Here is a 23,104-nt window from a genome sequence, read left to right as displayed (position 1 = left end):
TTTAAATTAAAGCTTATTTTGTTACAGAAAAAATATAAGGTTTTAATTTTCCCTCGTTATCGAACGAAAGAATTATTGAATGAACACGATCATTGCCATGTTAACATTTATTCAATACTCACTTCCGCTTAGTTTCATGCAAAGTTTCGTGTTCTACAAGTGTCATACCAATGTCATGACGCTTTGGTGTACAGCGCCTCTAGCGGCAAAAAAAAAGTTTTTTTTACGTAATGGTGGCTGCTTGCGCGTCGGAATCATTGCTGACAACATATATAAAAACGGAAACCGAAAACCTTCAAAAACGAATAAAATTGATATGAGAAGTTGATGAATTTTGCAGGTAACTGTTTTTGACATGTTTAAAGTAACTTAAATGTGATTATTGCCCTTTATTTTTAACTCGGTTAGTTTGGAATTGTATCAAAATGGCTGCCTTTATATTTAAATACCGAGGAATTCGCTATAAAATCGGTTTAAATATTTTACGGGTGGTACTATGTATGCCAATATTATCAAGTTACTGATAAGAATGTAAACAAACAAACATTGACTTTAAATTTTGCAAAACTCAACAATTTGATTATAAATCCACATATTTAATCAATATTCGTAGTTTCATTGCTGTGTTCTGTAAATATATTTTATCAACCATGGTGAAAATTCTTCTTTACTTTTATATGACATGTTAGTAATTTTTGCGAAAAGTAAGTACCTAAGTATGTAGTAATAATCTTCTCTCGAGCGTTGGTTTCTGGTTCAGAGCCTATCACTTCACCAAGAACTCACGGAAACCATATAATCGTTCTACATTTCTTTGATTCTATCCAAATATGGTTCTCAGAGATGAGAGATCATTTAAAGATCCATAGAATAAGTACAACATTTAATAGGACTAGTTTTACAATATTTAAGAGGGTGTGGGTTACGCTATAGTCACGAGATCCAGCAGGCCCAGGGCGAGCGCTTGTTTATATAGGGCTCCCGAGCTGTGGAGAGAGGAGCAGGGGAGACTGCAGCAGAATAACGTCACATATATACATTTTTATGTCTAGGCATTAAAACATTCCTATTCACACTCTTCTTGTATATTTTATATTTAAACTATAAACAAGGAGGCCTTTGTCGAAGGATAAGTTGTCGAGCAATGAAAACGGTTTATGTGCTGAAACCACACCTTTTTAAAACAGCAATAAAGGCGATTTTTTTGTTTTAATTTTTATTTATTTATTTATTTCCACAAATCAAAATTAAATTTTTCTTTATAATTTCAGGATGAATCAAAATTGCTTGATTTGCAGCAGCACCACCAGCAATTTCATCAATGTGTTCGGGGAGAGTGTATGTATTGATTTTAATTAGTTATTTCCAAATTCTTAAGCATTTCTTCTTCTTAAATTAAAGAGCTAACTCTTATCAGTGGAGTTACGAGTGTCCTCCATTAATTTTCTTTCATTTTTTTTTATTTGCTGGAAAAATATGTTTCTATATTAACTTTTATTTGATTGACACTCATACCAGCTTATATCCGGACTGATACTAACAACTAAGATATTTTCGAGCAATGGTGTAATAAGCATTATATGAATTTACTTGCACATCCAAAGACCCCATCTTGCTTGCCATCAGTCAGAATAAGGTCAAACACATTTAAATCCATAAAAAATAGTTAAAATTGTGATTTTTACAATTTGTCTTGTTTGTCTGTATGTTCGCACTCGCATCACGCGCAGAATATTACTGCTGTCAGATTCCCATAGTATAAATGTTGAATGTTAAATATTTCAGGGTACCCTACAGTCCCAGAGGAAATTGGACGCCTTGCTCAATGAATTGTTTGGGGTTAAGATCACCAATGACCCGGCCACCACGGCTGTTATATGTAAAAAGTGCTACAAGGCTTGCTCCGAATATGATTCTATTCAAGTCAGGTATGATTACAATATTTCATCTTTCTCACCTTCCAGTTTGATGTATAATTTGATTAAATAATTTTCTGTCTGTTTGTCTATATTCACTCACTACACACACTCACACAATTCCGACCGATATCATCAGGTTGAACAACTTTTCGGATGATTTAGCTGGTCTATAATGGTTCTGCATCAGGTGTTCCAGATCTTCGATTTTTAAATGCTAACAGAAAATGCTTATAAGGCTGAATAAGACGTCTTTTCGATTGTTTCTATAGTTTAGCTGAGTTGTTATAGTTTGACATCAGCTGTTCCTGATTACAAAATAAATTATACCCTTTATGTTGGCCAGGCATAAGAGCTAAACAACAAAAAAGTTTCATTTAAATCCGTAACAGACCTTTTTTCAAATTCATGCTCGGTTACTTTTTCTTCATCATAATATATATATTTAATATACTTAAAGTACAGACAATTTTTTTTACTGTTTTTTTATATTTTAACTTTATTGTACAAAATACAAATATATATCACAATTGGCGGTCTTAATGCTAAAAGCATTATCTACCAGTCAGCCATTGGCTCTGACAGAGAACTTAATGTGGGGATTTTGGGGATCAGACTGGAATAACTCCAATTTCTCATCACTTTCAGGCAACAAGTAATAAAGACAGAATTGCAAAGCCAATTCTTAGAGAGGCGGCCAAAAACTGAACCCATAGAGGAATCTGAGAAGAGCACATTTAAGAAATTAGTGTTGCCCCCACCCAAAAAGTTAGTGTTGCCAGCATCGAAATTACAGCCGCTTCCGGCCGATTTTGTGATAGACACGAAGTTGGTGGCCGCTTCCAAATCTCAGTTTATATTTGCCAACAGGTTAAATAAGGTATGTTTGGATAAAAATATATTTTAAAAAAATAGACAGAGCTTACAGTGTTGATAAGTAACATCTTTTCATTTAAGTATTGATTATGAAATATAGTATAGTTAAGTTGGTATCGCATAACACAAGTTTCGAACGTTTCTTACGAACGAGATTAATTCAATCTGTACAATTTTTATATATATATATTTATTTATTCCCTTAATTGACTTTTAAACTCAGCACGGGAAGGGAAGCATATAACACACACTTATGTTTTTCTCGCTACCAGACCAGCTTGCTCTAGATGTGCTCCTATTCCCTTAGTTGCCTTTTACGACATCCATATTTAATTAATTTATTTTAATTTCAGACGTCAAAACCGCCGACTCTCAACTTGAAAGTGACCGTCGGTTCGTCAGTGCTCACCCAAAGCATAAAGACCAGCGTTTCTCAAACCGCCACCTTGACGTCGAAGGATTCTCAAAATGTCGTCGTCACGTCGCTAATGTTGCCCACCAGTGTTGCCAGTTTCAGTCACATGGGAGGCGATGATGTTGAAAACACTGATGATCAGCCCATGGAGATTGATGAAGGTAAAATTGTACTTTGTCCGTTCACTAGTTTTGTTTTGATACGGCACGGCTAAAAGTTTCAATAACATTTGAATTTAATATTTTTTTTTAACTTTAAAAAAATAATTAATTAAAAAAAATGACCAGCACTGAAGGATTGCATTGATTGAAAAAAGAATAAAATAAAAAACATACATACATATAGTCATGTCTTGCGAGGTATACAGCCAACAGTCTTGAAAAGACTGATAGGCCACATTTAGCTCATATGTATGTAAGAATTTTCATGATCAATTATTGATTGTCCGTCTTACATACATACATATGGTCACGTCTATATCCCTTGCGGGGTAGAAAGAGCTAACAGTCTTGAAAAGACTGAATGGCCTTGTTCAGCTATTTGGCTTTGAGATTCAAATAGTGACAGGTTGCTAGCCCATCGCCTAAAAGAAGAATCCCAAGTTTATAAGCCTACCCCTTAGTCGCCTTTTCCGACATCCATGGGAGAGATATGGAGTGGTCCTATTCTTTTTCTATTGGTGCCGGGAACTACACGGCACTAATATAATTTTGTATACATATTTATTGTACTTTCCACGCGGTTGGAGTCGCAAGAGATGGCTAGTTTTTGAAATAATGCTGTTTTTATTTGTATTGTTTCCAGAATGTTCCTTGGCCGTAGTACCGGTATCGTCCAACTCTAGTGAGAAACTCGTTTTTGTGGACACTTCTAAGGTTAGTAAAGCAATTAATTTAACCTGAGTGTTCTATTCTAAGTTTGGATAAATGGCGCAGTGCAGTTTGTTGCCGCTTCTTGTGCGCTGACTCTTTGGAAGCGGCAGTAAGTAATTCATTTGACGTCAACCAATGTTGTGAAATCAAAAGATATGATTAAGTTTTGAATTGGAATTTATTCAATTATTAAGTGATATTAAGAATGTCCCATAATATAATGATAGATAGTTCCCGTGGGATCTGTGAAAAACCTGTATATAATATATAATTGAATAGGTGGCGCTAATTCGTCGCTTTTCGTAGCAAGGTGGCGTTTAATTCCTTGCTTTTTGTGGCGCTAATTTCGCTAATTTGCTTTTTGTGGATGGCGCTTAATTCACGTATGCATATTTTATAATGCATACTCAACTTATAAAAATAAACATCCCAGACCTTAACAAATGGATTATATTACGTTTTCAGTTGACATTAATATTCTCCTTTGCAGAATAAGACAGAAAAATCAGAGAACTACATAGATTTAGGCCTGCTGTTGTCGGGGAGCGGCGTTACAGACGAACACACGAGCAAAGATGTCGCCGCGCTGGAGAAGCTGGAGCTGAACGAGGAGGACGATCATGAGCGTATGTATATCACTACATAGTATAAAACAAAGTCGCTATTTTAGTCTGTTTGTCTGTATGCTTAAATCTTTAAAATTACGCAACGGATTTTGATGCGGTTTTTTGTAACAGATAGAGTGATTCAAGAGGAAGGTTTTTATGTATAATAACATTAATAATTTTGCACCCGTGCGAAGCCGGGGCGGGTCGCTAGTCTTATATATAAATTCTCGTGTCACAATGTTTGTCTCCGTACTCCTCCGAAACGGTTTTACCGATTGTTATGAAATTTTGCGAGCATATGAGAATCGGCCAACATCTATTTTTTATACCCCTTAGTGTTAAGGGCTGTCCACCCTTAACATTTTTTTACTTAAAATTTATTTATAAGGCAAAACAACGTTTGCCGGGACAGCTAGTATCTATATATATATAGGTATAAACTTCACTACATAATATAAAACAATGTCGCTTCCCGCGTCTGTAACTATGTATGTCTGTATGTAAATACAAATACTTTTTTTGCTATTAATGCGGTACAATTATAGGTGTTATAAAGCATATACATTTCGCGCATTTAACCAGTCATGACATGCAAAAATACGGAAAATTTAAATTAAATGAAAATTAAAATAATGTCATATTAAATGTTCTTGTCAAAATTTATTTTTTATCGAAATACTAGCGAACCGCCCCGGCTTCGCACGGGTGCAAAATTCGGAAAAGAATATACATAAAAACCTTCCTCTTGAATCACTCTACCTGTTTCAAAAAACCGCATCAAAATCCGTTGCGTGATTTTAAAGATTTAAGCATACAGACAAACAGACTAAAATAGCGACTTTGTTTTATACTATGTAGTGACGAAATATTCGTCAACAGTAGGTATAAAACGATTTTTCGATAAGCCACAGTTTTAATTTAGTTTGTGTATGTATGCTTAGTTCTATAAAACTTCACGACGGATATTGATGCAGTTTTATTAATCACTATTAAAGAAAGGAAGTATTCAGTTTGACTATGTATGTGTGCGATTATCTCGCGTTTCGCTGAACCTATTTTTATGCGGTTTTCAGAAAAGTGTTTGTTACTCTTAGTTTTTTTCCTTTGTCACAAAGACATAACAGTGCCTTGGATAAAATTGTCATAATATTTTCAAGTGACAGTTGCCAACGCCTAAAAAGAATTTGAATCTCAATTCTACCATTAAGCCAAATAGCTGAACGTGGCCATTCAGTCTTTTCAAGACTGTTGGCTCTGTCTACCCCGCAAGGGATATGGACGTGACCATAATAATATGTATGTATATTTCCAATTTGTTGACAGAAGCTATAATAATGTCTGCGGAGAACGGCGCCACAATAATACGGCTCGGCTCCACGCATCAGATATTGTATGAGGACGAGCTGAACGACAACAATTCCAGAGGTGACACGTCTTTACATATTACGGGGTAGATTGAAACAATAATAGCGAGATCCTTTAAATATGGTACAGTTTAGTTGTTGCAGTTTTTACAATAATTTGAAAATGGTACTGCTGGCCACTAAGAAAAAAAAAAGAACAAAAATAGAATATTGAAAAAAATATTTGAAAAGAGAGAACCGCGCTACTAACAATGTTCAATGTATCTAATTAAGTTCACTTTTTATAATGACACGGATTTTAATACCTAATATATAAACCGAATACTAAAAATTAAAGTTCAGTGAGTTATTTCAGAAAGTGCAGTTTTAATTTCTATCAAAACAAGTTTCGACAATGATCTTCAAATAGTAATGTGTTAAACTCAGTTCATGATGGAAGTATGAAAAAATATCATGATAGGTTTAACTTTAACAGCTCATTTTGTGTTGTCCTTTGAAGTTACCGATGCGATATCTAAGGTCAAAACTAAATGACTATAAGGTATAGGCGATGGGCTAGCGACCTGTCACTCTCACTGAATCCGACTTACATGATTGGATCAACTTTTTAATAGTTCCATTACTATTGTACTATCATCATGATATCTCGATAATTATAATACATATATAGATAAATAAATATATAGATTGGCAGGAGGGTAGATTGTATTTAGGAGACGTCCGCTAAGACTGAGGAGATTTTTTGATACCCGCGAAAACAGGAGATACGGGATTTTTCTCTTGTTATATATTTTGTCTAACAAATTTCAATTTAGAGTAACTACTTATTAATATTGTAAAAGTTTAATTAAAAAAAAAAATGAATTATAGCATCAATGTTATTTGTGTATGTAGACTAGAAGTTCGCGGCGAACAAATAGTCTGAATATAATATAAATAATATGTATAATTGTATTTTATTGCAGATTCCACGTCGAATTCTTACGAGGAGTCCCAGATTGAACTCCAAGTGTCTGGTGATGAGGAAACCGCTAACGCCATCATTGCGGCTGCTCAGGAGCAGGGTAAGACATCCGTACTAATATTATAAATGCGAAAGTCTGTCTGTCTGCCTGTTCCTCTTTCACGGCCGAACCACAAAACCGATTTTGATGAAATTTGGTATGTATATAGTTTAAAACCCGCGTTCAAACATAGGCTACGTTATTTTTTCAAAAATCGACCCCCAAAATACTTAAATGGGGAGGGTGAAAGTTTGTATGAAAATCATCGTTCCGCTTTCACGCCTGAACCGCTGAACCGATTTTAATGAAATTTGGTATGTATATAATTTAAGACCCGTGTTCAAACATAGGCTACTTTTTTTTCAAAAATCCTCCCCCAAAATAGTCAAATGGGGGGTTGAAAGTTTGTATGAAAATCATCGTTCCGCTTTCACGCCTGAACCGCTGAACCGATTTTGATGAAATTTGGTATGTATATAGTTTAAAACCCGCGTTTAAACATAGGTTATGTTTTTTTTCAAACATCGACCCCCAAAATACTCAAATGGGGGGGTGAATATGATCTCTATAGCAAGTAACTAGCTGCGCCCCGGGGCTTTGCTCCCGTGAGAATTTCGGGATAAAAACGACTCTATGTGTTATTCTAGGCTATATTCTACCCATGTACTAAATTTCATCTAAATCTGTCCAGTAGTTTTTGCGTGAAAGAGTAACAAACTCCGCAAGTACGCTGACGAAGTCGCGAGTACACAGCTAGTACATACATAAATTCAAGTCTCTTTCCCGGAGGGGTAGGCAGAGACTACAGCTTTCCACTTGCCACGATCTGTACATGTACTTTCGCGTTATGTATAAGTTTCTTCCTGCACATTCGTAAGTCTCTTCATGCTGCACATTCCTAAGTCGTTTCATGTACCACTTTAATAAGTTTTTATGCACATTCATAAGTGCCTTGGTGCTTGGTTCATAATCTTTTAATGTTGCACATTCTTTAGTCTCTTCATGCTGCAAACTTATTAGTCTCATCATTCTGCACATTCATAAGTCTCTTCATGCTATACATTCATAACTCTCTTCATCAACATTCAAAAGTCAATTTAGTTAATACATTTAGTAAGTTGTTATAATATTTTTTAACGTCATAAAAAAATTATCAGAATATTGTTTTTAATCAACAGGCGGCGCTTTCATAAAAGTGGAGTCGGGCGAAATGTTTCGTGTGAAGTCTGTGCAGAGCAAGACTGAGGAGGACGTGGAAGACACCACGCCGGTGAGGAGACATATTTATTTCCACTACATACACACCATTGCCGTGTGGTTCCCGGCACCAATAGAAAAAAGAATAGGACCACTCCATCTCTCTCTCTAATGGATGTCGTAAAAGGCGACTAAGGGGTAGGCTTATAAACTTGGGATTCTTCTTTTAGGCGATGGGCTAGCAACCTGTCACTGTTTGAGTCTCAATTCTGTCTTAAAGCCAAATATCTGGACGTGGCCAATTAGTTTAGTAGTTAGTTTACAATTAGTCTAGTCTAGACAGACAATTAGTCTAGTCTAGACAGACAGTCTGTCTAGATGGGATATAGATGTGATTATACATATATATGACTGAATGAATGACTGCATGATTTCTATATCTAGCCAAATCTAGGGTGTACACAGAAAACCCTATTTAATACAAAGTTTTGCGCATGCTGTGATAATTAATGAATGTTTTAAATTAAAAATTTGATGTTTTCCAGCTCGTGAAGCCCGAAGATGGACAGTTCAGATGTCTGCTGTGTGACCAAATTGCTAAAGGTATGATATCTTATATATAAAAGTTTCATGCCACAATAATGTTAATTCTGAGATTCGGCCAACATCTATTTTTCATACTCATTAGTGATAAGGGTTGTCCACCCTTAACATTTTTTTTAAACTAAATGTTTTATAAAAAATATTTACATATATGGCAAAACAACGTTTGCCGGGACAACGTATTTATATCATATGTATATATATATATGGCTGGTGTGATAGATATAATATAAATATATGTATATATCTATCTATATATTTATATTATATCTATCATCTTGACCTGACATTAATTGTATTTTGTCAGACGAGCCGTACAGCGCTAACGCGGAATCCATGATGCAACATTTGAAGAACGCGCACGACGCCCGCCTCTACATTTGTAACTGCGGCAAGATCATGAGGAAGCGCTCCATGTACAGCTTGCATATACGTGAGTTTTGTTCTATTTTTACACTAGCTTCAGCTCGCGACTCCGTCCGAGCGGATGTCGGTCTTCGCGTGGACGGTTTATTTCTCCATTTTGAGTAAATCTGACAATAACATCTTATTACGGCGCTGAATACACTGCGGGTAACGCAACGTGTGTTCGCGGTTCTACAGAACAACGTCTGTGGATAAAACTGAAAAATTAAGATTTATTTTTTTTCCTACATTTTTTTCCAGGATAAATAGTATCCTATTTTATGCCCAGGATAATAAGGTATAATTAAGTATACCAAGTTTCATTAAAATCGAACCGCTAGTTTTCACGTGTTGCCTGAACATACAGACAGACAGACAGACAAAAATTTTTTTAATCGCATATTTGTGATTGGTATCGATCCAGTTACACCCCCTGCTATATATTTTTTCAATGTTTTCAACGTACAGAATTGACCCTTCTACAGATTTATTATATGTAAAGATACGTCTGTGGCGACATCTCTACGCCACACGTCACAATATCCAATCAAACAACTGCTGTCAATCATCGCAAAGAAATTGACGCGCTCAACCAATAGCAGCGAAGAATCTTAAGACGCGATTTCAAAACCCGGGCCCGAGCTTGACATAATGGCCTCTTAAATGCTTGTGTATTTTTGACATGATCTTGACATAATTTGTACAGTATGTTCATATTTTATTTTATCTTTATTTTATTTCACGAAGAACTCGTATTGACATAATTAGTTCTACATTCATTCATATTCTAAAAAGCACAATATTTTTTGAAATCAAATAAAAATATTTAACAATAACAATCTGATATTGTTTGGCTAACCCAACAAGTCATGGCAACTGTGCCAACATATCAGTGCTCTACTACCTTCCTACATGCGTACAAACGACCATTAATGACATTAATAATTTTTTTTTAATTTTGACAACTAACATGACATTATTTTTTTTTAATTTTACACTGCCAGTGGAGCACATGCCCGATTTACCAGCGGACAAGGGCCGAGTGCACGAGTGCGGAGTTTGCGGCCGGCGGTACTCCAACAGGACGCTGCTGCGGGAGCACGTGCACTCGCACACGGGCGACAGGCCGTACGCGTGCTCGCTGTGCGACAAGACGTTCGCCAACAAGTACACGCACCAGGCGCATTTGAGGATACACGAGGTGTGGGAATTTTTTTTTTACATACATACATAAAGCAAATAAATATTCTATATTCTATTCTGTTCTGTTCTGATCTGTTCTGTTCTGTTCTATTTTATTCTATTCTATTCTATTCTATTCTATTCTATTCTATTCTATTCTATTCTATTCTATTCTATTCTATTCTATTCTATTCTATTCTATTCTATTCTATTCTATTCTATTCTATTCTATTCTATTCTATTCTATTCTATTCTATTCTATTCTATTCTATTCCTATTCTATTCCTATTCTATTCCTATTCTATTCCTATTCTATTCCTATTCTTTTCCTATTCTATTCTATTCTATTCATACATACATAGAGTTACGTCTATATCCCTTACGGGGTAGACAGAGCCAATAGTCCCGAAAAGACTGAATGGCCACATTAAGCTGCTCGACTTGATGATGGAATTAAGATCCAAATAGCGACAGGTTGCTAGCCCATCGCCTGAAAAAAAAGGATCGCAATTTTACAAATTGAAATTATCGCGACAAGCTTTCATTATAATTTTCAATTCTGTAAAATCATAAATTAATGTGGTTAATGTGATTTAAAATTTTATTTTGATCTTTTTAGGGCACTTAAATAAAAGCTTGTTTTCAAAGGTTTTTATAATTATTTTATTTCTATATTTGGCGTCAAACTTGGGATTCTTCTTATAGGCGATGGGCTAGCAATCTGTCACTATTTAAACCCATTTCTATCATTAAGGCATACAGCTGAACGTGGCCTGTCAATCTTTAAAGACTGCTGACTCTGTCCACCCCGCAAGGGATACAGACGTGATTATGCGGATGAATGGATTCGAAATATCGTTAACAGGTGAGGCCGCGTCCGTTCAAATGCCAGCAGTGCGGGAAGACCTTCTTCACGCAGCAGAATCTGAACCAGCACGAGAAGACTCATTTGGGAATAAGGGATTTTATCTGCAAAGTTTGCAGTAAGTTTGTTATAAGTTATCTCAAGAAGGAATATCTGATAAGTTTTTTTAACTGAACATCTATTTCATGATATACAAACTAATATTATACTTAAATGCGAAAGTTTGTGAGTATGTCAGTGTGAATGTTTGTTACTATTTCACGCAAAAACTACTGAACCGATTACGATGAAATTTGGTATGTAGGTAGCTGAAGACCGAGAAAAACATACAGGCTACTTTTTATGCCGAAGTTCCGCGGGAATGATTCCACGCAGACGAAGTCGCGGGCGGCCTCTAGTACAAACTAATATCATAAATGTCGCACATTTATGATATTAGTTTGTACTAGAGGCAAGTGAGTTTGTTTGTTACATGTTCACGCGTTATCCACTGAACCTTTTAATTTTGTGTCTATAATAAGGAGTCTGGAGAAGGACATAGGGTAAAAGTGGTATATTCCCGTGGTTTTTTGCGAGAAACCTGTATTCTTTTGTAAGTGGCGCTAAATTCGCGCGGGCGAAGTTGACGGTAAATGCTAAATATCTTTATTAGCATTTTACATATAAGAGAAATTAATTATCAAAATATGGAATGACTTAGTTAAGGTCCAATCTTTATTCTTGTGTCAAAAAATGTACATGCTGTGAAACTTGTCCACACTATTATAAATATGAATGATAAGTAATGAAATGAAATATAATGATAAAGAGAATAGACTTGTATGTTTGTAACGAAAAAACTAAAAATAACTGGACTGATTTTAACGAAATTTGACACAAATTCATATTCAAAAATTTTATTCATTATTTTGGGATAATTCATATCACTTTCACAACATTGGTTGACGTCAAATAAATTTCTTAAAACTAAGTTTACTGCCGCGTCCAAAGCGTCGTGCAGAAGAAGCGGTAACAAACTGCACTGCAGCATTTTCTTCAACAACATCAACTTCACAACTATCCAAACTTAGCAAAGAAATTTGGACGAGAGAATACATAGTTCAGATTAATTGACTTTTATGAAATTTTAATATTAAAAACATATTACAGATATAATAAAATAGACCTTCGGAAGTGAATTAGGCTAATATGGATACGATACAATACATTTCCCATAAAAATGACATATTTATTAGAAACACACATTACGAATATCTTGAAGCAGACCATATCAGGATCTCATAGCAAGGATACGTTTCTTTTTTCTAAAATTTTCCCACCGATTTGGAACCCCCCAGCTAGTTGTTATATATTTTTGTTTTCAGACAAAGCTTTCGCAACCCAGCACAATTTGGAGGTCCACGGCGTCATACACAGCGGTAAGAAACCGTTCGCCTGCGAATACTGTCCCAAGTCGTTCGCGAGGAGAGCGGAACTCAGAGATCACACTAGGATACATACTGGTGGGTTTTTAGAAAATAGGTTTTTTTTTGTGTAGATGAAATTTGCCGGTACTTTTGAATAGAACCACTCCAACATCTTTCCCATGGATGTGGTAAAATGCGACTAAGAAATTCAAAATTTTTATTAATAATTATAGGATACCCCATATCGCTTAATAATTGTCAAAACGTTTGGTTTCACAACATTGGTTGACGTCAAATAAATTACTTAAAACTAAGTTTACTGCCGCTTCCAAGGCGTCAGTGCAGAAGAAGCGGTAACAAACTGCACTGCAGCATTTTCTTCAACGTCAACTTTAAAATTATCCAAACTTAAAATAGAATGTGGACGGGAAAATACATAAGGTATTGGTTAGTAAACTTGAGATTCTTCTTGTAGACGATGGGCTAGCAGCCTGTCACTATTTGAATTCCAATTCCACCATACAGATGAAGGTGGCCTCTCAGTCTTTACAAGACTGTTGACTCTGTCCACCCCGCAAGGGATATAGACGTGAATATGTGTGTGTATAAATATTTCCAATAAAAAAGGATAGGACCACTCGCATGTCATTTCCTATGGATGTCGTAAGAGGTGACAAAACGGTAGGATTGTGAATTTGGGATTCTTATTTTAGGCGATGGGCTAGTAACCTGTCACTATGTAAATCACAATTCTATCATAAAACCAAACAGCTGAACGTGTCCTTTCAGTCTTTACAAGGCATTTGTCTCTGTGTGGTTCCCGGCACCAATACAAAATAGAATAGGACCAATCCATCTCTTTCCCATAGATGTCATTAAAGACGACTAAGGGATAGGCTTACAAACTTGGGATTCTTTTTTAGGCGTTGGGTTAGCAACCTGTCACTATTCGAATCTCAATTCTCTCATTAAGCCAAATAGCTGAACGTGTCCTTTCAGTCTTTACAAGACATTTGCCTCTGCTCACCCCGCGTGGGATATAGACGTGACCATATGTATGTATGTTGTCTCTGCCCACCCCGCGTGGGATATAGACGTGACTGTATAATGTATGTAACACCTAAATAAGAATAAAAATTGTTATTGTACCAATTGTCTTAGAATTAAGTTTTTTATATTGTTCTATTTAACTTAACTGTAATTGATTATGGTGAGCAATAAACTTATATCCTACTACTATTATAAAGGCGAAAGTTTGTATGGATGTATGGATGTTTGTTACTCTTTCACGCAAAAACTACTGAACCGATTACCATGAAATTTGGTATGTAGGTAGCTGAAGACCCAGAATAACACATAGGCTACTTTTTATCCCAGAGTTCCCGCGGGATTGATAGGGTTTCCATGCGGACGAAGTCGCGGGCGGCCTCTAGTATCATATAATGTAGACATATATACAATAATTCCCCAGGCGAGCGCCCGTTCTCGTGCGACATCTGCTCGGCGACGTTCACCCAGCGCTCCAACTTGCACTCGCACAAGCGCGCGACCCATTTGGACGACAAGAGGTATCATTGCGAGCAGTGCCCGAAGAAGTTCAAGAGGAGAAGGTAAACAAAATTACATACATACGTCTATCACCCTTGCGGGGTAGACAGAGATTACAGTCTTGAAAAGACTCGACAGTCTTGACAAGACTGATAGGCCACGTTCAGCTGTTTGGCTTTAATGATAGAATTGAGATTCAAATAGTGATAGGTTGCTAGCCCATCGTCTAAAAGAAGAATCCCAAATTTAAAATCCTACCCTTTTGTCCTTTACCCTATACGTAATATTTCAAGAAGATTCAGTAGATAACCCGTGAAGGGGTAACAAACAAATAAACTTACTTTCGCATTTACAATATTAGTTGAGAAGTTGAGATTGTCGCGTAGATTGAGTCAGCCCCAAAATAAGTTCGAGACTTGTGTTACGAGATACTAACTCACTTCATACCTACTATTTCAACCGAGCGAGTCAATCAAGTGATGTCTACAAATCACTCACATCTTCAAAAAGGAAGGATTATTACATACACCCATAAAATCACGCCTTTTTCCCGGAGGGGTAGGCAGGGACCACTTTCCACTTGCCACGATCTCTGCACACTTCCTTCGCTTCATCCACATTCATAACTCTCTTCATGCAACCTCGGAGGTTTCGGGTACTCTCGACCTGACCCTTTGCCAGCACGTCCTTACTTTCATCGAGATACGTTCGTCTAGACCTTGCCACTCCGGAAGAATAATTATATATTACCACTAGCTTTTGCCCGCGGCTTCGCCCGCGCAAATGTATAAATTTCATGTGTCCAACAATAAAAATGCAGAAGTTTCATACAAACTTGCAACCCCTATTTCACCCCCTTAGGAATAGAATTTCCAATAATCCTTTCTTAGTGGATCCCTCCCAATTAAAATCTACCTTCCTGCCAAATTTCATCTTTATTGGCTCAGTAGATTTCGACATTTCGTGATTCCTAAGTGAGTGTTTTTCGCTTTTATATATATAGATTATTATCCTTTTGCAGACTTCTAGACTACCACATAAAGGCGGCGCACACTGGCGAGAGGCCGCTGCAGTGTGAACTGTGCCCGTCCACGTTCGTGTACCCGGAGCACTATAAGAAGCACATGAGGATACACAGCGGGGTCAAACCTTATGTTTGTGAGGTGAGGTGGCTTTTATTTTTAACTGATTTTAAACTTTCCGTTTGGTTCCCGGGTTATAAAAAAAGAATAGGACCACCCCACGTCTCTTTCCCATGGATGTCGTAAAAGGCGACTGAGGTTTGGCTATATATGGTCACGTCTATATCCCTTGCGGGGTAGACAAATCCAACATGAATGGCCACGTTCAGCTGTTTGGCTTAATGATAGAATTGTGATTCAAATAGTGGTTGGCTTTTGGCTTAATGATAGAATTGTGATTCAAATAGTGATTGGCTTATAATATTATACTTGGAATTCCTCTTTTAGGCGATGGGCTAGCAACCTGCCACACAGCTGAACGTTTTCTATCAGTCAGTTGACTGTTGGCTCGCTCTTTGGTCGAGACTGTAGGCTTTGTTAACACCGTTAGGAAAACAGACATAACATGACATATAATCACCTCTTTATCCCTTGCGCGGTTGACAGAGCCAACAGTCATCAACAGACTCAAAGGCCACGTTCAGCTGTTTGGCTTAATGATATACAATTTCAAAACTACCCGAAACCGCCGAGCTTGCATGAAGAGAGTTATGAATGTGGATGAAGCGAAGGAAGTATGCAGGGATCGTGTGGCAAGTGGAATGAGGTAGTCTCTGCCTACCCCTCCGGGAAAGAGGCGTGATTTAATGTATTTATGTATATACAATTGCACGATTTCTAATTCCAGGTTTGCGGTCACGCGTTCAACTCCCGCGACAACAGGAACACGCATCGTTTCGTGCACAGCGAGAAGAAACCCTACGAATGTCTCACTTGCGGCGCCGGGTACAGGAGGAAACAGCTGCTATACGCGCACATGAACCAGACGGTGAGTTACTGAAAGCATTCGATAGATGGCGTTAGTAAATAGTGCCGGCTGTAAGTCATAGATGGCGTTGGTTTGTATGGGAATCGGAATAATGCGGGAAGGATGCACTGCACAGCGAGAAGAAACCTCACGAATGTCTCACTTGCGGCGCCGGGTACAGGAGGAAACAGCTGCTATACGCGCACATGAATCAGACGGTGAGTTACTGAAAGCATTCGATAGATGGCGTTATACGCAGAAATGGATATAATTTGCATAAAGTCGGTTTTTGAGGGAATCTAAATGTGGCAATCTTCGTTGCACACGATCCAGCCGCCGTTTTTATCGCGAGAAAAACTATCGCTGTTTCGCTTTTTATTATGACTTGAAACGGGACGGCGATATTTTTGACGCAATAAAAACGGCGTCGCGCGTCCGTACTACGAGGGCGCTGGAGTTTTCACATGATGCGGCTGCAAATAATGGAAAGGATGCAGGTTTTATTAATTACTAGCCGTGCCCGCGACTTCGTCCGCGTGAAATAGTTATTTTGGGCATGGATGAATAATTTTCCCAGTTTTATTCACATTTTCCATTATTTCTTCGCTCCCAGTAGTTGCAGCGTGATGTTATATAGCCAATAGTTCTATTCAACAGAAAAATAATTTTTCAATTCGAACCAGTAGTTCCTGAGATTAGCGCGTTCAAACAAACACTATTTTCAGCTTTATAGTATTAGTATAACAGATTCTTGCATCGCCAACCATGTTAATTGTTCTGCCTGAAATAAACAAACTCTTCAGTTTTATAATATTTTTATAGATGGATATTTTTCTTTGAAATTATTTTCAATATTTTTTTCATTCCAGGGCCATATAGCGGAGTCGATAGTAGTCAACCAGCCAAGAGTTATAAAGGCTGCTGATAATGTAAGATTTTTTTTTTCACCATTTTTTTCTTATCATCATAATTCTTCTTGGTTCTTTAGTCCCGGTAGCATCCTCCCCACTCTGGAGAGGAATCTAGAGTACCACATTCTATTCTAAGTTTAATTGATATTGTGAAGTTGACGTTGTTGAAGAAAATGCTGCAGTGCAGTTTGTTACCGCTTCATCTGCACAGACGCCTTGGAAGCGGCAGTAAACGTTAAACCATACGTTTTGACAATTATTAAGCGATACGAAGTATCCTATAATAATGAATAAAAATTTTGAATTATTTTTTTTTGAGTATGCCTTTGACCATGGATCCTGGATTGGGTGAGTCAGGTTTTTACACGAAGCGACTCCCGTCTGACCTCCGCAACCTTTGCAGGTAAACCCGTATTAGATCCATAGTTATACATCCAGTTGTGTGAATTTCCTTTTATTTTTACCCTCGCGGTGACACCATCGGTTAGTATTCAAACTAATGTATGTAATATAACTTACCGATTCGACCACCGAAGCTCATCTGTATCTCCAGAATTACTCTTATTAACGAACTTTCTCTGATTGGCCTGGGTCTTGGATGTTTATCTATATGTATAAGTACTTATTATAAATATAGTATGGTTGAGTTAGTATCTCGTAACACGAGTCTCGAACTAACTTCGAGACTGACTTAATCCGTGTAACTCGTGCCGTATATATTTATTTATTACATACATACATATAGTCACGTCTATATCCCTTGCGGGGTAGACAGAGCCAACAGTCTTGAAAAGACTGAATGGCCACGTTCAGCTATTTGGCTTAATGTTAGAATTAAGATTCAAATAGTAACAGGTTGCTAGCCCATCGCGTAAAAAAAGAATCCCAAGTTTGTAAGCCTATCCCTTATTCGCCTTTTACGACATCCAAGGGAAAGAGATGGAGTGGTCCTATTCTTTTTGTATTGGTGCCGGGAACCACACGGCACTATATTTATTTATTATTTATCATTATATATGTGTATATAAAATCGCGCCTCTATCCCGGATGGAAAGGCAGATATTTCATATTTTCACTGGCCATGATTCCTGCCAACGATTCCTTAAATTATCATTATTTTTCTCTTGAGTTTGTTACCTCACTGATGATGATGATTATTCCTGCCAACGATTCCTTAAATTATCATTATTTTTCTCTTGAGTTTGTTATCTTGATAGTCAAAAAAGTTTACAGAATAATATTTTTTTTTATTACAGTTGTACGAAGCCAAAGAGGATTTAGACGTCCAGGAGAGTGCCGGCATTGGTGAGTATTAAAAAAACGGTCAAGTTCGAATCGGACTTTACGAAGATTTCTTGATTCAAACTATATAAGTAGAAATAATAGTATATAATCTTTCAAGTATACCTATTATAAACATAGTTATGACGTCTTTATTCCTTGCGGGGTAGACAGAACCAATAGTCTCGACCATCGCCTACAAGAGGAATCCCAAGTTTAAATATAATTAAATTTCAATATTATCAATATCTCGTAATGATATTACGTCCTTCTATATAATCACGTCTATATCCCTTGCGGGGTAGACAGAGCCAGCAATCTTGAAAGGCTGACGGCAGGCCATGTTAAGCTAAATGATAGAATTGAGATTCTAATAAAAGTGACAGGTTGCTAGCTCATCGACAGAAGAATCCCAAGCTTATAAGCCGTTAGTCGCCTTTAACGACATCCAAGTGCTTATATGTATGAATGTATATTCAATATTTATATTAAAAAATGTGTTTGTTTGTAACAGAGGTGGAGACAAACAACGAAGCGAAGCTGTACATCACCAGCGACCAGACGTTGGTCTTGGAAGACGGTGAGAATTTATTATCATCATCACCATTATTTATTATCATAAAAGCGAGAGTCTGTTTGTTACGCTGTCACGGCTAAACCGCTGGATTCGTTTTGGTGTAATCTACACTAATAATAAAGAGAAAATGAGAAAATGGTTTTTTTATGTATGTTTGTGTGAGATAAACTCAAAAACTACTGGACTGATTCTCACGAAATTTGGCACAGATATACATAGAATAAGCTTTCGGGAGGGACACAGGAGTGACATGACGTTCTTCTGGAAATTCCCACGGCAGCGAAGCCCCGCGCAAATGCTTGTCTTCTATAAATATATTTACTAACACTACTACTATCTGTACCGTGTGGTTCCCGGCACCATTGCAAAAAAGAATAGGACCACTCCATCTCTTTTCCATGGATGTCGTAAAAGGCGACTAAGGGATAGGCTTATAAACTTGGGATTCCTCTTTTAGGCCATGGGCTAGCAACCTGTCACTATTTGAATTTCAATTCTATCACTAAGCCAAACAGCTGAGCGTGGCCTATCAGTCTTTTCAAGACTGGTGGCTCTGTCTACCCCGCTAGGGATATAGACGTGACCATATGTATGTATATATGTACTACTATCTGAGACCAAAAAAGGCTTTTCTGGAAACTGTCAGTTTAAGTTTAGCTGCGGGGTAGGAACTGCTGATAATTTTAACGACGGTGCGAATAAATCTTTAATTCCCACTTCTCATGAGAGTTTTGGGAAATCTATCAAGCGCTCCTCTACTATCTCATCATGACAATTGTAACATTGCTTCCACTTTATTCAGATTCGTGTCTGTCAGTGACAGATGATTAATATCTATGTAAGTTTTTGTATATTTGTGGCAAATTTAATTGAAAAAATTGTCCATTTATTCTTTAAGTTTAAGTTAATTAGTTAGTTTTCTCAAGTTTGAGTTAGTATCTCGTAACGCAAGTCTCGAACTTACTTCGCTAATTCAATTAGTGTAATTTTTCCCGTATATATTTATTTATTAACTGTTAGTGACCACGTTTTAATTTGTATTAGTCACAATTATACATTTAAAACTTCCTCAGAACAGTAACATAATTCGTCCACAACTTTCCGAGATCAGGGCATACATACAGACAGTGAAAATAATGGGCATCTTATAATGTGTAGTGATTTAATATTTATTTATTTATTTCAGGCAGTACAATCAACATGGTTGGCGATGCGAGTGATAATCTGTTACTACGTGAGTATTATCTATACTAATATTATAAAGCTGAAGAGTTTGTTTGTTTGTTTGAACGCGCTAATCTCTGGAATTACTGGTTGGAATTGAAAAATTATTTTTGTGTTGAATAGACCTTTTATCGAGGAAGGCTTTAGGCTGTATAACATCACGCTGCAACTATAAGGAGCGAAGAAATAATGGTTAATGTGGAAAAAAAACTGGGTAAATTATTCATCCTTGAAGGCTTCAATGATGCCCGAAATAACTATTTCACGCGAATGAAGTCGCGGGCACAGCTTGTAAACTTATAAGGTCTCGTTCATGTGGGAATTTCGTGATAATACATACATACACACGTGCCGTGTGGTTTCCGGCTAAATAGAAAATAAAATAAGGACCAATCCATCTGTTTCCCATGGATGTGGTAAAAGGCGACTAAGAGGATACGCTTATAAACTTGCGGGATTCTGTTTTTAAGATGATGGACTAGCGACCTGTCACTATTTTAATCACGTCTATATTCCTTGCGGGGTTGACAGGACCAGTCTTAAAAAAACTAATAGGCCACGTTTAGCTGTTTGGCTTAACGATAGAATTGAGATTCAAATAGTGACAGGTTGATAATCAGTCGCCTAAAAGAAGAATCCCAAGTTTATAAGCCTATCCCTTAGTAGTCTTTTACGACATCCATGGGAGAGAAATGGAGTGGTCCTATTTTTTCTTTTCTAATGGTGCCGGAAACCACACGGCGCACAGATTTGTTTTTTGTGGTAATTCTGATTGATATTCTTCTGGTGTATTTTTCAGAGGAACTGAACGCTTCTATAGTGACGGCCGAGGGCATTGGCGACGTCAAACTGAAGAATACGCAGGTAATTATAGTGGAGGAGTCCGGGGTGCGCCTTTGACCATGGACCCTGGATTGGGTGAGTCAGGTTTTTACACGAAGCGACTCCCGTCTGACCTCCGCAACCTTTGCAGGGGAACCTGACCCGTATTGGATCGATCATGGTTACACATCCAGTTGTCTGAATGTGTATGTTAGCAATAATCTATACAATATAATAAAACAGTAAAAATATTTTGTCTGTACATTTAGTATTTTTGACTGAAATGGATAGAGGGACACTTGGAATGAATAATAGAAAGCAAAAATATTTTTTTTTTCTTGTCTGTCTGTATGTATGGTCATGATCACGCTTATGTCCGAAAGTACTGAACCGATCACCAATTGCTTTGTTTTCAATCAGAAAAACATTTAAAGTTTGTTTCATCAAAATCGGTTCACAAAAGGCATGAGTTTGCCTGCAAATAAGTTTACGCGGAAAAATTCGAAATTTACGCGGACGAAGTCGCGGGTAATAGCTAGTCACATAATATGTATGTAATTTTTTTTTTTATTTCAGATGCTGACAGCGGATTCCAATGGCGAGCTCATGCGACTCATACAAATACAGTTGGCTGATGGAAAGAGCGGATGGGTCGCCGTGAACAAACCCATCAACGAAGCGGAGATATAAGAAAATAAATGAATAAATATACATACATATGGTCGCGTCTATATCCCTCGCGTACATACATACATATGGTCGCGTCTATATCCCTCGCGGGGTAGACAGAGCCAACAGTCTTGAAAATACTGATAGGCCACGTTCACCTACTATATGTATAAATAAATATATATGCGACAAATTACACAAATTGAGTCAGCCTCGAAGCTAGTTCGAGACTCGTGTTACGAGATACTAACTCAACGATAATATATTTTATAATAAATACTTATAAAGATAAACATCCAAGACCATAGGCCAATCAGAAAAAGTTCGTTTCTCATCGTGCCCTGGCCGGGATTCGAATCCGGGACCAACCGTGTCACGGACAAGCGCACTAGCGCTGCGCCACAGAGGCCGTAAAATAATAGCAGATATATAACACACTAAACTTTTGATTATTTACCTGTTTGCTATTTTCTAAAGGTTGGTAGCAATTGCTATGAGCATTAAGTCCACTTTTTGTACATTTGAGGCTCAATAAAGTTTTAAATAAATTAATGAAATCAACTACTTACTACAATCACAAATAAGAACAAAATATTAAAATAAAAAAAGAAACACAATTTTAAAGCATTACCTACATATTATTTAAAGTCTACTACTTTCTCTTTATTTGTATTGTATTTTATTTGTGTTGTCTATTTACTTTCTCTGTCTATATGTATTCGCTAATCTCGGAAAGCTGTGGACGGACTTGGTTCCTGTTTGAAATGTTGGAAAGAGGGTTTTCTTAGGAAGGTGTATATCTATAAATGCTAAGCGAAGCCGTGGCGGGTCGCTTGTATTTCTCTAAAGCACACAATCCAATTGTCATGTTCAAATTTCTATGTTGTTAGCTGTTTTTGTTGAGTCACTATTTTTTAATGTAAAATATATAAATGTAAATTACTTTTTAGCAAGAATTATTTGTATCATATTACATTTATCAAAACAATAGGAACAACATAATTTATTCCATTGTAAAATTTTATTATTTTACAAGGGATTAAAGACTTTTTTATATATGATACGATGGGCTGTATACTTAAACGATATCCTTAAGCTTTATAAGAAAAGTGTAAATATTAGAGCTTTAATGAGCAATAAATATTTATCATGTGATATATTGATTTGTCGTTTTATTTTTCACTATCCCGTGACTTAGTTTGCGCAGACTCGGACATAGCGAAATGCTTTTTCCAAAATTTAGTATAGATATCATGGTGGCAAAATACGTTTCTCGTTTCTATAAAATAATTTATTATTTGGTCATTAGTATCATATCAGTACCTACCTTGTTGAAAAGAAAATATTTGACAGTAGTACATATATTGGTA

The 23,104-nt window shown here is 36.8% G+C and overlaps 1 protein-coding gene across 2 annotated transcripts; it reads left to right on the top strand.

The window, feature by feature from the left end:
- The first annotated feature begins 199 nt into the window (after positions 1-199).
- On the top strand, positions 200-22,897 carry LOC106130406 (zinc finger protein 543). Of its 2 annotated transcripts, none has more exons than XM_060952069.1 (24): positions 200-340; positions 1,272-1,338; positions 1,786-1,928; positions 2,565-2,796; positions 3,146-3,368; positions 4,012-4,082; positions 4,570-4,705; positions 6,011-6,112; positions 7,017-7,115; positions 8,234-8,325; positions 8,798-8,855; positions 9,163-9,288; positions 10,265-10,461; positions 11,308-11,425; positions 12,672-12,809; positions 14,185-14,323; positions 15,283-15,424; positions 16,131-16,271; positions 17,120-17,179; positions 18,418-18,466; positions 18,957-19,022; positions 20,206-20,253; positions 21,043-21,107; positions 21,642-22,897. In XM_060952069.1, exons 2-24 carry the CDS (start codon positions 1,273-1,275, stop codon positions 21,753-21,755), a joined length of 2,625 nt encoding a protein of 874 aa, XP_060808052.1. In that variant the 5' UTR covers positions 200-340; position 1,272; the 3' UTR covers positions 21,756-22,897. The 2 variants fall into 2 exon arrangements, with proteins under 2 accessions (XP_060808052.1, XP_060808053.1); XM_060952070.1 differs by lacking the exon at positions 200-340 and adding an exon at positions 389-704.
- The last annotated feature ends 207 nt before the right edge of the window (positions 22,898-23,104 follow it).

This window comes from Amyelois transitella, chromosome 27, assembly GCF_032362555.1.
Source record: "Amyelois transitella isolate CPQ chromosome 27, ilAmyTran1.1, whole genome shotgun sequence".
Classification (NCBI taxonomy): domain Eukaryota; kingdom Metazoa; phylum Arthropoda; class Insecta; order Lepidoptera; family Pyralidae; genus Amyelois; species Amyelois transitella.
This window is presented reverse-complemented; position numbering and strand designations above follow the sequence as displayed.

What these genes read in the sequence shown, in the direction of transcription:
- LOC106130406 (XM_060952069.1), top strand. Translation starts at nt 1,273, where the DNA reads ATGAATCAAAATTGCTTGATTTGCAGCAGCACCACCAGCAATTTCATC. An exon ending in TTTTATCTGCAAAGTTTGCA is followed by an intron (nt 11,426 to 12,671) that starts GTAAGTTTGTTA and finishes TTTTGTTTTCAG; the next exon opens with ACAAAGCTTTCGCAACCCAG. An exon ending in TTATAAAGGCTGCTGATAAT is followed by an intron (nt 17,180 to 18,417) that starts GTAAGATTTTTT and finishes TTTTTATTACAG; the next exon opens with TTGTACGAAGCCAAAGAGGA.